At 38.0% G+C, this 19,201-nt stretch overlaps 1 protein-coding gene across 2 annotated transcripts in view; it reads left to right on the plus strand.

Annotated features, from left to right (window-relative positions):
• Positions 1-10,841, plus strand: part of LOC136710126 (uncharacterized) — a 33,037-nt gene extending 22,196 nt beyond the window's left edge. Inside the window, exon 5 of one of the 2 annotated variants that reach the window (XM_066685777.1) lies at positions 2,038-10,841. In XM_066685777.1, the coding sequence (XP_066541874.1) occupies positions 2,141-3,079 (939 nt within the window). In that variant the 5' untranslated portion in view covers positions 2,038-2,140 and the 3' untranslated portion in view covers positions 3,080-10,841. Of the gene's footprint in view, positions 1-803 lie in introns of both variants that reach the window. The other variant, XM_066685778.1, reaches the window with a different exon arrangement.
• Positions 10,842-19,201: the final 8,360 nt, after the last annotated feature.

The following is a 19,201-nucleotide window of genomic DNA, read 5'->3' on the forward strand; positions in this document are numbered from 1 at the left end:
GTACACATTATCTAAAGACAAACCTTTAGCCTGTTGGCAAAGGTTATTTACCAAAAACTACAGTAAACAAGCTTTTAGCCTGGACTTACACAGTGAGACTCCCCCTAACATAAACTGGGAGATTTATCCAGAATTGGGGGGCCCCATATGAAAATGTTCTACCCCCTGCTAAAGCCTACTGAACTCTTGAAACCATTGCAAAGCCAGCACCCTGTGGATTAACTGGACATGATTGTTTATAATAATGTAGGGCTTTTTATGTCAATGCATACATTTTTTTTAATCAATACACAATGTAACTGTGGGGATTATAGTTCTGGGCTGATCTTCGTTTTTCGTTTAATTTTGTTCTTGTTCAGAACTAATTGAAGGTTTCTGCTGTGCAGACAACAGTGCACTACAATAATCTAAACTTGAAGTAATGAAGGCCTGGAATAATTTTTCTCCATAATGCAGATATAAGGCATTTCTTAGCAATCTTTAGAAGATATAGAAAATCTTTTCTAGTAATGTTACATATTCATCTAAAATATGATATTTTGTGTTTATTTGCAATTTGAATAAGAAGCAGTTCTTTTGGATTATCATTGAAGTCTTTAACACTCTGGAATGTATTATGATGTTAAAGTACACTTGTGAAATTTGCAGATCATAAGGTAAACAATTAATCTTTCACACCTGATCTCATTGTGCATTGCATCATGAAACGTTAAACCCTGTAGGTGTGTATAATTGTACGTTGATGTTGATGCCAGCTGTGGTTCAATTAACAAGGTTGTTATTTGTGTTTTTACTGTTTGTAGAGACACCTGTCTCATTGCTCTTCAGACAACAGCATCCTCATGAGAGTCTGTGTCAGCTCATTTCTCAAGTTGTAACATGTAACCATCTACATCCCTAGACTCTGAATCCCTCTTGCCTGTTGCATTATCCATTCTGCAATGCCTCCCGAAGTTAACCTCAGCTTAGTTTTCATGTATTTTTAAACAGTACAACTTCCTAAAAAGTAAATATGTTAAGGTATTTATTTTTATGATATTTACATGACATTCTAATATGTACTTGTACATGCACTATAATGTTATGTAATGATTATGCAGATGGACAGGTCTGTCAGCTTAATGCTGGTCTTCAGCGCCCTCTGCTGATAAAGTTTAAACAGATTCATAAAAGCGCAGAAGCCCTACTTGACCTTCCATCATGAATTAAAAGTTTATTATGTTACCGTATGTTTCTATTTTTCTCCTCATACAAAATATTTTTTGTAGCATGTAGTGTAAGGAACAATAAAATTGCTCCACTTATCCCAAATGTAGTTGACCACCCAACAACTGTTTTGTGTCTTGTTGTTGTATGTTTGTTTAGTGTAGCACCACAAGTATCTATGAGGCTACGATCATTGTTAGCACACATTAGAAGTCAATACAGAATCAAATATTTTCTGTAATTATATCTCAAATATATTGTAATCTAAAACCTACAAATCTTAAGCTGGTCTTCATAATTGCCACAAAGAGTTTTTGGTGTTTTAGGACACTGTTACAAACTTAACAAAGGTTTACAGGGTTGCTGTATGATGAATTTTGAGCTACTCTAGATAGTAGATGCTATGCTGAAATTCAGCTGTCTATTGCATGCGTGCTATTCATAAGGATACCACAGATTAAGAACATTTATTTATATATTTTAATGTAAACAACTGGTCTTAAATAATATTGAAATTTCAAAATAACGATGTCCATTTAAAAACAGAAACAACAGAAATCACATTTGTAGTCTATTATGCATATTTCTGGGACATACCTGACATTATCTAAAATTGTGGACCACCGTTTTGAGCTACACGTTTTCAGTGGATGACAGGGGATTGTTCTAAGAGATCTGGCAACCCGTTTGGCTGTTTCTGTACCCGTTTGGAAGCTGTTTTGATCGCTCGGGTTTTCCTGTTTAATCGTTTCCATTGTTATTTCTATATTTATATCTGTTTTTATAACCTACTAACCATCCATAGATCTATCTTTTAGATTGTCTCCGCAGGAATATTCATTACAGAGGCACTAAAACTGCCACCGGACCCTGGAGTAACGTTCTTGGTGTAAGTTACTAAAATTCACTAAAAGCGGTAAGTACCTGCAATTCCATGGCTACTACTGGCTGTTTTGCCTGTTCAGAGTGTGGCATGTTTAGTTTAACGCCCTTTTCCACCTCTAGCGATAAATATAGTGGTTGTATTTGTAGTAAGTGTCAGCTAGTTAGCTCTCTGGTGGATAAAGTGGACCAGCTAGAAGTGCGCATCCGGAGCTTATTATTGTTGAGGGATAAACAGCGAGATTCAGTGTTAGCAACTCCGGGTGCCTTAGGGAGAGTTAGCACCCCCACGACTCCGGCGTTAGAGCCCTCACAGCGGGGTGAATGGGTGACGTCTCGGCGTCATAGCCGGAAAGCTAAGGCTGATGCTAACGCTGAGGCCAAAGCTAGCCCACCGGGACACCACGCTCCTCCGATTCGCGTGTCAAACAGGTTTGCCCCGCTCAGCGAAGCACCCGCTGAGGAGCCTGTTAAGAGTGCTCTGGTTATAGGAGACTCTATTGTTCGGCACGTGAAATTAGCTACTCCTTTAGGGGCGCCGGCAGTAACAGTTAGCTGTTTATCGGGAGCCAGAGCGCCGGATATTAGTGGCAACCTTAGACTGTTAGCTAATAGGAGATATTCGAGGGTAGTCATTCATGTAGGGGCCAATGATATTCGTCTGCGGCAGTCTGAGGTAACTAAGGGTAATATTACAGAGGTGATTAAACTGGCCCAGACGATGTCCGATGCCGTAATCTGCTCTGGTCCCATACCAATGCGGCGTGGCGACGAAGCTTACAGCAGACTTTGGGCGTTAAACTGCTGGATGTCCAAGCGGTGTTCCGAAAATCAAGTGGGCTTTATAGACAATTGGTTACGTTTTGAGGGCAAGCCTGGTCTTATAGGTAGGGATGGTATCCACCCCACGCGGGAGGGTGCTGCCTTACTCTCTTGCAGTATAGCACATAGTCTTTTAGTTAGTCGGCAGAGTAGTGTAGATAGCTGCTGACAATCCAGAGCCGGGACCAGGCCGCAGACAGACAGGCTAAACCGACCGTCTGCGAACTGTCTTGAGGCGTCACCCAGGTTCAACTGTATTGAGACTGTGTCTTTCCCCCGAACTAAATGTAAAAGTAGAAAAACAAAATCAGCCTGTTTCAGCAACCTAATCAATATTAAATCATACACAACACCTAGCAGCAACACCTCAGAACTAAAATTTGGGTTACTCAACATAAGATCGCTAAACTCAAAAGCACTCATCGTAAATGATATTATAAGTGATCATAAATTCAATGTTTTCTGTCTCACGGAAACGTGGGTTAAACCAAATGAATATTTAGCACTAAATGAAGCCACCCCCCTAGGCTATAATTATGCACATAGCCCAAGAATATCAGGCAAAGGAGGTGGAGTATGTGTAATTTACCAAAATACCCTAGAAATTAGTCTTAAACAATGTGACACCTTTTCTTCTTTTGAGGTTCTCTCCACTATTATTACAAATCCGGTCACAAAAAAGGACGCATTTTTATTATGCAACATTTACAGACCACCAGGGCCTTACTTAGAATTTCTGAAAGAATTCAGCGATTTTGCTACAAACCTAGCGGTGTGCAATCATAAAGTTATAATTGTAGGAGATTTCAATATCCATTTCGAGAAGGAAAGTGACCCACTAAAAAAGGCATTTACCTCAATCTTAGACTCTATTGGTATTACTCAAAATGTAACAGGGCCTACACACTACTGCAGCCACACTTTAGACTTAGTTCTGACACTAGGTCTTAACATTGACAAAATTAATATCTTACCGCAATCCTCAGCAATCTCCGATCATTACTTAATTTCATATGAGCTACGTTTTATCCATAATATATGTAAGAACCCTCGCTATTCTACAAGGCGTATAATAAAACCATCTACCGCCCTACAATTTATAGAAAACCTACCAGAACTATCGACCCCAGTTCCAACTCCATCAGACCCAATGGACCTAGATGTACTAACTGACTACCTAGAAAATACCTGTCGATCTACTTTAGAAAAGGTAGCACCACTTAAACATAAAAGTATAAGACAGAAAAAGCTCGCACCATGGTATAACGATAAGACCCGTACTTTAAAACAAACATTACGAAAACTAGAGCGGAAATGGCGATCAACCAAGCTTGAAGTGTTTCATTCTGCCTGGAAGGACAGCCTTATAGAGTATAGAAATGCCCTCACTAAAGCTCGCTCAGCATATCTGGCCTCGCTGATCTCCAATAATAAAAATAATCCGAGAGCACTGTTTAGTGTGTTTTCTAGAATTACAAAAAATCAAGCAGGTTCTGAACAACTAATTCCAGCAACTCTCACCAGTAAAGATTTTATGGACTTTTTTAATAATAAAATTGAGAATATTAGACAACAAACTCTAGCCACAGGATCAAATCCATCCTGGCTGCCACCTGATGTGAATGAAATAAAACATAATATAACTGTAAAAGAAAGACTTGAAACCTTTTACCCACTCCCACAATTAGAACTAGAGAAGATTATCACCTCCGCAAACTGTACAACTTGCACACTTGACGCAATTCCCACAAAGTTGCTCAAAGAAGTACTACCAGCTATTATTGATCCTCTTTTAACTATAGTAAACTCATCGCTTAGTCTGGGCCATGTACCCAAAGCTTTTAAACTAGCAGTTATTAAACCTATGATCAAGAAACCAAATCTTGATGCTAGTACACTGTCTAATTACAGGCCTATTTCTAATTTGCCATTTCTGTCTAAGATCTTAGAAAGAGCTGTGGCCCAACAACTTAGTTCATATCTACATAAGAATCATATATATGAAAAATTCCAATCTGGATTCAGGCAACATCATAGTACAGAGACAGCTCTAGTCAAGATAACAAATGATCTTCTTCTTGCCTCTGATCAAGGCCACGTATCCCTGTTGGTGCTTCTTGACCTAAGCGCAGCCTTCGATACAATAGACCACAATATTCTCATAGAAAGGTTAGAAAACATGGTTGGAATCACAGGGACAGCCCTATTATGGTTCAAATCTTACTTAACGGAACGTTATCAATTCGTAAAAGTAAACAATCTAAATTCAAATTATTCTAAAGTAAGATTTGGAATTCCACAAGGCTCTATTTTAGGACCATTATTATTTACATTATACATGTTACCGCTAGGCACAGTTATAAGAAACCATGACATTAACTTTCACTGTTACGCAGACGACACACAATTGTATATTTCAGCCAAGCCCGATGACAAACACAGATTAAAGAAAATAGAGGACTGTGTAAAAGACGTGAAAGGCTGGATGTTGCGTAACTTCCTCCTTCTAAACAGCAACAAAACAGAGGTCCTGCTTTTGGGTCCAAAAGTGACAAGAAATAAATTATCAGATTTAATTTTAGATCTAGCTAACTTTCCAGTTAAACCTGGTTCAGCAGCAAAAAATCTTGGTGTCATAATTGACCCGGATTTATCATTTGATCAACACATAGGTAGTATCACTAGGACAGCTTTTTTACATCTTCGCAATATTGCTAAGATTAGAAATGCCTTATCCCTCCAGGACGCAGAAACATTAGTACATGCCTTTATTACTTCAAGGCTTGACTACTGTAACGCACTACTGTCAGGATGCACCAGCAGCAATTTAAGAAAACTTCAACTAGTTCAAAATGCTGCAGCTAGGGTCCTCACTAAAACTAGAAAATTTAAACATATCAGCCCAGTTTTATCATCACTTCATTGGCTGCCTGTTAAATTCCGCATTGACTACAAAATTTTGTTATTAACATATAAAGCTCTACATGGGCTTGCTCCTGAATATCTTCAAGATACAATTTCCTATTATGAGCCTCCACGTTCACTCAGATCACAGAATACTGGATTTTTAAATGTTCCCAGAATTCAGAAGGCCTCAGCTGGGGGAAGAGCCTTTTCTTATAAAGCCCCCCAACTCTGGAATGATCTTCCAAAAAATGTTCGGGACTCAGACACAGTCGCAATCTTCAAATGTAGGCTAAAAACTCATTTGTTTAGTTTATCATTTGGTAGCTAATGCTCCCCCATAGATAAAGGCGGCAGATCCGGGGGGTCCATGGACACAGGGAATTATAGTATACTGAGACGCTGGTGCTGTCGTCCCGCCGCTTCTCGCGATCACTCAGGTTTGTTGACGGTGGAGCGGAGGGATGCCAGTGTTTCAGGATGCTCCCGTGTCTGTGTGTCCTCCTGGTTCTCTCCTTTTAGTTAATGCTGTCATAGTCAGATCTGCCGGAGTCATTAGCCACACTCTGGAAATTTTCATATTTTCTACTTTACAAACACAAAACAGTTCAAAACTAATTCCATCCCTTTACATCTTTCCGAGTAAACGACTGCCCACCTGTCTGTCTGGACACTGATGGATGACTGTCGAGATCCTCCTCCACTCTTCAGACCAGCTGCCCACGCTCCAGCAACCACCAAGTGCCTTGAAGCTGTCCCTACACTGAAGTTCTCATGGACTACTAACTATCATCACCAGTAGATTGACCAGAGGAGGATGGGTCACCCCTTGTGAGCCTTGGTTCCTCCCAAGGTTTCTTCCTCAGCTGGGGGAGTTTTTCCTTGCCACTGTCGCCCCTGGCTTGCTCACTTGAGGGTTTTACATTTGTCCTTACATTTCATGTCAAATCTTGTCTTACTGGAATTCTGTGAAGCTGCTTTGTGACAACATCAGTTGTGAAAAGCGCTATATAAATAAATTTGATTTGATTTGATTTGATACACGTTCACACTAACTCTCACTCTGTCTCAAACTATATTAACAAATACATGCAATATTTAAAATGTGGGTGATACTTGACTAATGGTCTGTATGATGTTTGAATGGGTTGACAGAAAGTGTGTTTCTAGACAAGATATGGGTGGCAATTGACTTCTGGTGTTTATTAGCGACATTAGCTTCATTACCACACTTCTGATAGTGATAAACCAGAGAATACATTTTAGCAAATATGTGTTAGCTGTCTACATCTGGATTTAGACAAACCATTTCTTTCAGCATCTGGAGGGAAATTGATAGGATAACATTAGTGAAAAGGATATATTTAAATTTTATTAAAACCTGAAGACCATATGATTTTGTTCCTCCACCTCATAGCTAGATTATTATATATTAGTTGTAAAGTTAATTAATTAGAATTAGAATCACTTTTATTGGCTACTGTGCATGCACACAGAGGAATTTATTCTCTGCATTTAACCCAATCTGTGCAATGAAACACACATTTACACACACTAGCCCTAGCCACCGAGCAGTTGGAGGTTAGGTATCCACATTTTTCATACGGACATAACGTCTCACATTTTTATCGTGGTATAGAGTATTACCGTGGGGAGGATGTGTGTGTGGGGGGTGCACTGTCGAGCTGCACAGAGCCTTATATCTGTGACCACAAATTCAAGTTAACCGCGACCCTGAACTGGATATGCGGTTACAGATAATGAATGAATGAATGAAATTCAAGTGAAGGGTCTTCACTTTTGTGTCAGCACAGCCCGTGCACACCAACACACGTGTTGACAAAAAAAAAAAATTCTTAGAGAGCAAATTTCAACGACTCGTTTTGCAGGAAGAGAAAAGTTACAAATTAAGAAAACTAAGACGGTCCTGCATTGTTTAGAAGCAGACCAGGCCAGCTAACAGGTACTTTGTTTAGCACAACACAACCCATAATTAGAGGATAAAGCCTCACCCCTGTATGCACAAAGTCTAGTGAATTGTCTTCTGAGTATTTTGTCTGTTTTCATCCTCCTTCCTCTCCTAACCCAAGCTCAGGGTTGGGCTACTGGACTTGTTTTTCTCCACCGGGTGTACAGTATTATCGTTATACCACCCAACCTTATATCCAGTTACAAGCCCAGCTTCCTAACCACCAGGCCAAGGCTGGCCCCGTTCAAAGTAATTTGAATGTAATACAAAGCATTTATTGAATTGTGGCAGTATCAAAATTAATAGCCAGTTAAAATGTCTAGGGTTCAATTGTATAATTCATGATATCATAATATAATAATAACCCTGTTGTGTGAAAGCCTTGTTTATCTGTAACATAGTCAAATTAATATTTGTTTATTTAAATTTTGTTTGAGTTTCTTCACTTATTTGGAAATATAAAATGATCAGTCATAACATTATAACCACCCCCTTGTTTCTACACTTACTGTAAAGTGTAGTTGCTGAGTAGTTCTGCAATTACATAATGTACTCAATCTGTTTTGTTCACTGCCTTTCTTCATTGTTTAGGGCCCCCAAAACCACCACAAAGCAGGTATTATTTGGGTGTTTCATTCTCAGCACTGCAGTGACACTGACATAGTATCAGACACAGGAGTGGTGCTGGAGATTTTAAACCTGTTGCTTCCTGTTGACAACCAACAAAAACTGGGCAGCAATGAGCAGATGAGCTACTGTGTCTGACTTTACATCTCCAAGGTGGACAAACAATGTGGTTGTATCTAATAGAGTGGACAGTAAGTGGAGACAGTGTTTTAAAACTCCATGAGCACTGCTGTGTCTGATCCGTTCATACCAGCATGACACATGCTATCACACATACAAGTCACACCAGTGTCAGTGCAGAGCTGAGAATGATCCACCAAATTATATAGGGTCCATGCAATTCAAGAACAGATTAAAAAGGGGCAAAGAGTATGCAGAATAACAGATGGACTACAGTCTGTAATTTTAGAATGACAAAGTCCTTCTGTAGGGTTAGTGGGGCAATGAGAGTGGAGAGTGAGTGTAAAAAGAAAGAGGGTGTAAAAAATTTTATGTTCAATCTGCGTATGTTGCCTTTTTGATATACCCAAAACACTGCAACCCATGTCTTGTTCTTTTAATGGCTTTACTTGTTCACTTTTGTTATTCATGCTTAGTGATTTGTTTTTATGTATGTACACAGAAAGTACTGTTGAATTGTCATTAAATGTATACATTTTTTTCTTTTGCTCCTGGGGCTCCCCCTAGTGTAACTTATATTTAAAGCACTGTACTGAAAGTGGGGAACAGGGTTGTTTCATACTTGCCTTCGAAAGTTACATAGTTTCCGCAGCTCAGTGGAGCATCTCAATGATTTTGAAGCTGTAATTTTCAGTTAAAAATATTATGTAGTATTCCTTTAACAGCAGGGAAATCTACAGTACTGAACTCTATACCAGAATCAGCAGATATAGGCATTAAACTATTATTTTCTAGACCTGAATGTATATTCAGACCAATTATACTATAAACTTGATTAAAATATAAAGCCAGAAGCTTCATATTATAGCAGTTAAATAATTTCATGTATTGATAAGGACTCTATTTACTTGTACTTTTTACATATTAAAACTTCCAGATGCTAATACTGTTTTGCTACGAAAGAGAAGTCCCCTGTGTATCACCTATCAACAAGAGTGCTCACCTAATCATTTATGCCTCATGCCTTTGCCGCAGAGAATCTAATGAATAATGATGCAATGCTGAATAATGACACAAGCTCTCATTTCATCTCTTGATTTGGAAACAGTTACCTGTCAGAACATGTCTAACAGGCTGCAGCACACCTGCCACCTCCCAGGAGGGAGGAGGGTAGGAGAGCAAAGTCTGAGATGCCACTTCTCTGCCCAGATTCACTCAGCCATGGATTGTTAATGATGGCCTTGGGTTGTGCACTAGTTGAAAACTGAATTAACAGCTCCATGGTGGTGTGCCCAAGTTCACAAACAACATGCCTCAGCCCCTGAGACCAGTCTTTTTATTTGCTTTTACAAGACTGCAAGAGCCCATGAGGCTTCCAAATATAATCTTACACAGCCTTTTATTATTGTCTCCTTTATTTGTCTGATGGGTGAATGCTAATTGTTTTTAGAACAATTAGTTTTGTAAGTTTCCCTTTGTATTATGCTAAACATTTTGCATCAGAAAATAATTTAATGTGTTTGTCCATGCTCTTAGAGTTTGTTACTTGCAAATGATCTTCCACTGAGAAAGAATCAAAAGAATCAAAATCTTAGTTATTCTGATAAGCCACAAGCATGGGTATTTTCATTTTTAAAAAATGAATAAAAAATTAAACTCTGTAAAAGAGCAGGAAGCAAAGTCAATGTGTCCTTTCATAGTTGCGTATTTCAATTGTTGTGAATATTTTACAATAAGAACCTTAACCTTATCAACCTATCATTATGACCACCTCCTTGTTTCTACTCTCATAGTCCAGTCTTTCAGCTCTTTCATTGACCCTACTGGAAGATTGGAAGTACAAAACCTGAAGTAAATCTGTTGCTCTTCACACTTTGTTTGCCCCCTTTCACCCTGTTCTTCAATGGTCAATGCCACCACATAGTAGGTATGATCTTCATGGTGGATAATTCTCAGTGCTGCAGTGCTTGATGTAATGGCGATGTGTTAATTAGTGTAATAAATAGTAATAAGTGGATCAGACACAGCAGGGCTACTGGAGTTTTTTAACCCCTCAGTGTCACTGCTGGACTGAGGATATTCCACAAATCAAGAATATCCAGCCAACAGCCTCCTGTGGGCAGCATAAAGTATCCACTAATAAAGGACAAGAGGATGACCAACACGAACTGTATAGCAACAGATGAGCTAATGTCTCTGACTTTACATCTACAAAGTGGACCAACAAGGTAGATATGTCTACCAGATTGGACAGTGAGTTTATACAGGGTTTAAAACTTGAGCAACACTGCTCAGTCTGATCTAGTAGTAACAGCACAACACACATTAACACATCACCAGCACATCAGTGTCACTGCAGCACTGAAAATTATAGCTGCTCTGTGGTGGTCTGGTGGGGTCCCTGACCATTGAAGAACAGGGTAAAAGGGGGCAAACAAAGTATTCAAAGAAACAGATGGACTTATGTTGGTAATGGTAAAACAGCAAAGTCTTATGATAGGGTCAATGGAAAATGGAGAGAGAATAGAATGTAGTGCAGAAACAAGGATGTAGTCATAATGATATGGTCGATCAGTGTACAGTAAGTTAGTGTGATGTAAGTTTCCCCTTTCAGACAATTTTTTTTTTACCAGATTGTTCATGTACCAAACTTGTTTATGAAACACGAGGGCATGAGAGGTATAAAGTTCTCACTCATTTCATTCATTAAATTATTGAATATATTTCACCCTGCAGGTGTCAATGGTAACCTAATTTGATGTTTTGATGTTCTCTCCAGCAGGTACTGGTGCCTTAGATGTGATCCTGGCAGTGTTGAAGTGCCCACTTACATAGCAATAAAATAATTTGAAAGTTAAGAACATATAACATACTTTGCCTTTAAAGACCATTGTAATGACCAGTGCAGCGTTTAAATTCAATATTACGCAGCTATGAAGAAACACAAGTATGTAAGCGAGAGCCCAATGCCAATGACCCATTTATGATTGCGATGCCTGACACATTACAGTAGCCACTGCTAGAAACAATACAAAGATGTGCCTCTTTTCTAACTGCTACCTTGACATTTTGACATGTTGGCAGAAAAGTGTCAGGTGAAAAAAACATTGGTCCTGATTGGCACCATATTTTTAGACAAAGCTCCTAATTAAACACAAAAATCTAGCATGCATGGGCTGAACTATTTCACTTCACATCATTATTGTGGCTAGCAAGTCCCTTTAGTTAGTCTGGATAATTTTGTCTTTCTGTACAATAAAGTTTCATAAACAAATTACTACTAAAACACTTAAACTATAATTGTCTTTAATTTAATTTCATGTAGTTACTGCTTGTAGTTCCTGTTGTTAAACACAAGCAGTGTGTGCATGGGTAAAGATATAGACATATTTTTAAGACTGAATTTACTTGTTTCCTTATCCTTTATACTGATCTCTCTACATTACATTTAAAATTAACAGCGTAGGAGTACTGTATAAATAGCCTTACAAGATTTTAACAGAAACAACAAATTTTTCAATGCTAAATAAGTTGGTGGCTGCTACTAAAGGCAGTAGGCCTACTACCGAACTAATCTGTTTAGGATGTTTGTATGAGTAATTAGTTATTACCTTACCTTAAATAGTTGTATATACACTCTGATGTGGTTATGAGATATTAATTTATGTGTTTTCTCAACAACCCAATGTTTATTAAAAAAAAAAGGTTCAAGGCCTCTATTATTCAGTTTGTACATAGTCACTCTGAAAAATTCCTGACAAATGCAGGAAAAATCATAAAATAATGGAAGATAATTCTTTAATAGACCTACAGTGGGGCAATTCACAGCAGTAGAAAAACGTTCAGTAGTAGAAAGAAGTAACAGATATATCTTGTTTAATTTTGCTTATTTTTCTGAAAACCTGTATATATAACCTGTGAAATAAGATGCTTTGCTTGACAAACAAGTTAATCAGGCAGTGTTTCTTGATATAGATGCCAAGTTACACAAAGAACCTTCAACACTGAGTCAGATCTGGTCACACTTTCAGGACCATCTTGAGGACATAACTCTTTTGTTCAAGATCTGGTGCTCTTGCACTTTTGTCAGTAGACTAACACTCAGTGACTGCGTGATGAGGGTTGAATAGTTGAGTGGGTGATGAGGGTACCTTAGTTGGTGAGGTTTTCACCATTTTATTCTTAAGGCTCCAGACTTGCTCACCATCTGCTGCTGTCTGAAGTTAATCTATAACAGGGGACTTAAAACTAATAATATTTTATGGAATATGCATATATTTCAACATATAATACATGTGTGCTTGTCCACAGAGCCCCTGAGGTCTAAGGGATTTGAGACTTTTATTTTAACTGCGGAGAGCCGCTAAAGCAGGGGTCTTCAAACTACGACCTGCTGCTTTCATTTGACCGGCCGCTTTCACTACAGCAGCAAAGCATGTGGTCTGACCATGGGCAAAGATTTGGCTAGAGACGATATGGACATGTCACTATATCAATCCAGGATGCAAATTATACAATGACAATTGGGTTAGGGTTAGTACATTAATGATAAATCCAGTACACCACTTAATGTGTCACCTACCACACAACAACCTTTGTAGTCAGGGGTCACCAACAATATAGAGCAATGTAAAAAAATATTGAGTAAATACAGCAACTCATCCTCTATCAGCAGTTTGAGTGCAAAACTAGGCATCATTTTTCTAAAGCAGCACAGAATCTACATTTACATTTTAACTGTTTTCTATATTTTAAGTTTTCAATGTATTATGTTTTATTAGACGTTTTATTGTTTAGAGCCCCTAAACTCCCTTTTGGTGAATCATGTTAAGGAAAACATTTTTTTTTAAAAAGCATTTTGACCAATGCTCCTCAGCCATGTATTTCAAGCTTATACATCAATGTATTGATTTACTGCAGTGATATTTGTGCTTACTGTAGAACTACTCACAGCAGCAATTTATACCTCACTACTACAGCCACCAGATAATTATGTTTTTAGGTTCTTGTTCAAATGTTCCCTTACACATTAAAATGGTGCATACATTACAACGAGCTTGTAGTATATGTTACATTCTTGATGGGTTTTATACATTTCTTCTTATGCTGTGCAGGAAATACAAACAATCCACATTAAAAATAAACATGGCTTCTTATTTCAGGGTTCATACAGTTTTCCAAAATCTAATTCAAGCACTTTTGAAACACTTTCAAGGTAAAATTTCAAGCTTTTCTAGCACCTTACAGCTGTTGGAAATTGCATATTTATTTAAACACTTACATACTCAAATGATTACTTCACTTTTTATATATATTTTTTTATGAAAGGGATAATAAACATCCAGAACTGTATTCGGTAATAGCAAAAGGATAAGCATTTAATAAGAAATTGAAGTTTCAAAATGTGTCACCTGTTTATAAACAGACTTTCCTTGCTATCTAAACTGGCTGATTCTACATTTTTATTTTTGCCCTACAAAAGTATTTTGTAGTATTGGCAATGCCATGAAAACTAGCATTCCCCAATTGTTTCACACACAGTGCACATCATTAAGCCTGCAAAATCATCAGATAGCAGTGCACTTAAATAAATTATTTTAATTTACTTTTTTTTCTTCATTGGGTTATTTTGTTATCCTTTATAAGTAAGATTAGTAATTAATTATATAATCCAGCACAGTGTCAACATTAAATAATCCAGCACAGTGTCAGCATTTTTAGCATAATCATTTTATATCAGGCATACTCATTATTATGTGTCTCATAGTTGTTGGTAATATTTGTATTAGTTTGTTTTCCAGAAAAAAAGTCTATGTTCACTTCTTTGGCTAAAAAAGTAATGATTTTGTTTTCTACTTGTTTATACTTACGTTCTATCTAATTTTCTGACACCTTCAGCTCAGAGCTTTAGTTCATATAGTTTTGTTCACAAGCATACAATTCACTTCACTTAATTCAATAATTTCTCTTTTTTATATATATCCTCTGACGGCAGACTATTTTAGTTCTTTGAAAATGATATCTCTCAATGTTAATGGTATTCGTAATATTTCTAAAAGAATATCCATTTTTATATTTTGTAGATGGAAAAATGTTGATTTAATTTTTTTTTACAAGAAACCCATTCAGTTGAAAGTAATGTTAAGTTTTGGAAAGCACAATGGGGTGACCACATTTATCTTTGCCACTCCTCTCAGTCAGCAGGTATTGCCCACCATTCTTTTTAACCAATTCAATGGGAATATAATTGAAACACTCATGTCATATAATTTTGACTCTTGAACTAAATAACTCCTAGCTTGTAACTTATATAGCTACAATTACTCTGCTCAAGTCAAGGTTATGTTTACATATCTCTTAAAAACAAGTACAAGGAAGCACACCTTATCATTGGAGGTGATTGTAATGATGCTTCAAATGATCTTATGGACACATTTCCAGTAAGAACATCCCTACACTCAAGATTTAAAAGTAAAGCTTATATTTCTGAACAACTGTCAGGAACACATGGTGGACTGATGGAGGCGGACGCACTTGCTTAAAACACAGTTATATATATTTAACCAAAATAACAAAACAAAAAGGACTTCAACAGAAAGGGAGCTAACAGAGACAGACAAAGGGAGCTAAGCAGACTAAACTAAAATACAAAGAGGTAGACAGACTAAACCTAAAACGGAGAACTAAAGTAAACGGGAAAGACAGACAGACTACAGACCTAGACAGAGATACTTAACAGAGACCTAGACAGAGATACTTAACAGAGACCTAGAAAGCTAAATAAACACAGATAGCTAAAGCTAAACATAAACACAGTGCTAAATCCGAAACTAAACAGAGGGCTAGAGCAAACACGACAGACAGACTTAATAACATGACATAGGAAATGACAGACAGAGTTAATAACATGACATAGGAAACGACTGACTGACTGGACGAGGAGGAGGAACAAAGGCGGGACATGGGCGGTGTTGTAGAAAACAATTTTATTACTTTGTGTTTGTTGACAAATATCCTTAAATGATGATTAGTTAAATTAGCATACTCATTGTGTGAAATCCTGTACCCTATATGCATTTATATGAATAACTAACCAGCATTTACATTATGAATTGCTTACACATGTAGTTAAACATTTTTGCTTGATTCTGCACTAATAACTCTATATGATAATTACTCCTAAAGAGTAAAAAAAAAGCTAACTTCACTATATGGCATGATAACTTGATATTTACCCATTTTTAATTCTTAACGTCTAACCTTGAACAGATGTGCACTCCAGGATTGTAACACACTGACATCATAGTGTTGGTCACGGAGGCGCTGATCTGTAGCTTCTGTTTGTGGCCTTGAAGTGTATATTTCTGACTCCCTAAATTTTATTCTCTTGGGAAAAGAGGACTGGGAAGAGAGGCCCATTGTCAGCCTGGCCAGATAAAGAATGTCTTCAGGGTCACAACAGGCACCTGAATACTTGCATGTGAAGAGCTGAGTACTAACACGTGAAATTATGCATATTAATATACGCTAATCAGCCAGAAACGCCTCACCTCCAGGCTATACGTTATCTGGGGTATAACTGTTGGAGTCAGATCATGTGAGGTCAGAGCTTCACTTGGGAGGGGTATCACACTGTTCTCAATGTGTTAGTTCTCCTGGATCCAGTATTGTTAAATAAATACTTTGATTTGCTTTGAACTTCACTCGACTGGTGTCTGCGACTCTCTCGTAACGGACACGCCTCCCCCGAAGAGGGAGGGTGTATTTTGGACCTTTTTGTTATTTTCTCATGAGTTGGTAAATTTTAAATACTTTGAGAACGGTTCAAAGAAACATTTTTATCTTCAGCGGAGACATGGACAATAACAAACAGACCCATGTGCTACGAGAGCACATGGCAGGGAAAACAGACACAACAGGACAAGGGCGTGACAACAACACTCATTTACCTGGGGTAATAACTAATCTCTGTAATCTAGAATTGATTTGTAGTTTTTATCTCCCTCTAGAACACGTTACACACTTTAAACAGCTATGCAAAGCTAAAGCAAGCGCTAGATTTTCTAAACCAAACTTAATTCCCATTTTTCTATTTAAAATACACCTATATTCACCTTCTTTGTATAAGACACACAAAACACAGTCCTGACACTTGTATGCAACACACAACCTATGGCGTTTATTCCTTTTAACCTATACATAGATATCTGTACTTCTACATTTTTAAAGAAATTATTTGCTGTTACTACCCAGCTCTGGCTTTGTTCAGTAATGTTGCTGCACCTAATCAGCCCCTACTTTTTAAACACAAGGCCAATATTTCCTCTCATTTTACTCCGTCTCTGGTCATGGAGATTTTTAGAAGAGCAGTGGGGCTTTTTGGGGTCTGGTAAAATATTAAAAAAATAATAATATTTAAAAAAAAAACTCTGTTTACTTGCTCATTTCACACTGTTTGTAGACCTGGCAATGCAGTGGGTTAGAACAGTTTGTGATTGGACAGAGAGCGGGAGCAGTGTTTTAGCTTTCACTGTTTCCTTAATCTATGATCACACTCCCTGGATATTTTATGACTAATTACAATAAATATCTTACAGATAGCGCCTTTAAAGATTTTTCTACTTTTGGTAAAGAAATAAGAATAGCTCAATTAGCTGGTGATGCCGCTTGATTTTTAAAGAACAAACAACAAGCTGAATATCCTATATCCCTAATAGACATATTTTCAGCTGCAGTAGAAATAAAACGGAACAAATCTAAATGTGAAATATTATGCTTATTTAAGGCCAGGGACAAAACATTGCATAAAAATAGTTATGTATCTTAGAATTTAGGGCGGCACGGTGGTGCAGCAGGTAGTGTCGCAGTCACACAGCTCCAGGGACCTGGAGGATGTGGCTTCAAGTCTCGCTCCAGATGACTGTATGTGAGGAGTTGGTGTGTTCTCCCTGTGTCTGTGTGGGTTTCTACTGGGTGCTGCTGTTTCCTCCCGCTGTCCAAAAACATACATTGGCAGGTGGACTGGTGAGTAAAAGAAGTGTCCCTAGTTGTGAGTGTCACCCTGTGAAGGACTGGTGCTCCCTCCATGGTGTGTTCCTACCTTACGCCCAGTGATTCCAGGTAGGCTCCAGACCCACCACGACCCTGAACTGGATAAGTGGTTACAGACAATGAATGAATGAATGAATCTTGGAATTTATATTTGTAAGGAGAGCATGGAATGTTAGTTTTTCAACTTCCCTCCCAAACTAAACAAAACTAAAAGCATTTTAAACATGTGGCTCCAAAAAGACCTTTCCATCATAAGAAGGATTCTATTAACCAAAGCCGAAGGACTGTCATGTTTTGTCTACTGTTCTCTCTTAATCCGGCAAAGACATTATTAACGTCTTCATTAACTTTGTGTGGAAAAACAAACATCACCACATGAAGAAGGAGATCTTGTCAGGATCCAATGAGGGGATGGTGGATACGAAGTTTTGGATTTTAAGGACTTTTAAGGTGGTATACTTTTAAAGTGAAATGGTTAAAAGAATGCTTAAAAGCACCCAACTCTTTATGGCATTTCATCCCTAATAATATACATTTTATGTTGTTTTGTAACTGCCTCAAAACTTCATTTACATCTGTTTGAATTTTATCAACAAGCGTTTATGGAAATTATCACATAACTTCTCTCCACATAAGACAGTAATCTGGAACAATGAGAATATCATTGAAAGGAACAAGTCTCTCTATATACATAATTGCATTGATTAAAAAAAAAAAACATGCAAGGAATCTTTATTTAAACAAAACCAAGGCAAACACAACAAACATGAGCAGGGAAACAAAAAAACAAACTAGAACTCAGTGGAACAGAACACAACTGTGAAAACACGCACGCACACAAGAACTGACCAGGGAAAACAGCAAACAAAGGGGTATATGTACAAAGCACTGACAAGGAACACCTGGGACTGATAACGAGAGGGCAGGACTACAAAGGAGACACTGATGAGAGGGCGGAGCTAAGGCAGGACAAGGGAAGAGACAAGAACAACAAACCGAGCCATATGCTAAATAAGCACATGGTGAGGAAAACAGACACAGGACGTGACAGTGTTTAGTAGATTATTTCTTTGTTGTAACAAGGCCTCTTGGCAATATATCTTATACCACTGGAAAGCCTGTTAGTTTCCCTTTTAAATGGTGCCACATTTGTAAAGACGTGCATTTGTGGGATGAGCAGTAGAGCTGAGTATATGGGTTGTGCCCATGCAACAATTATTCTGCCACTGACTCGTTTGGTGGATTGGATGATTGAAGTTTTAAGAAACAAGACATATTGGCAATTTAACAATTTATTTATTTAACAAACAGAAACCTCAGTGCTTGTGGCATATACAGCCACAACAGCCTGGCACCTCTTCCTCATGCTGGTCAGCAGCTTGGTCACACACTGCTGTGGGATGGTATCCCATTTTTCAACCAGCATTTGTCGCAAGTCAGCCAACATGGTTGTGTTGTTTACTCTGGCTCAAACAGCACACCCAAGCTGATCCCACAGGTGTTCAATGTAGTTGAGGTCAGGAATGCTGGCAGGCCATTCCATCCTCTCCACTCAGACATTCTAGAGGTAGTCTCTGATAAACTCTGTGGGGGCGAGTGTTGTCATCTTGGAGGATAGAG

This window comes from Hoplias malabaricus, chromosome 11, assembly GCF_029633855.1.
Source record: "Hoplias malabaricus isolate fHopMal1 chromosome 11, fHopMal1.hap1, whole genome shotgun sequence".
NCBI lineage: Eukaryota > Metazoa > Chordata > Actinopteri > Characiformes > Erythrinidae > Hoplias > Hoplias malabaricus.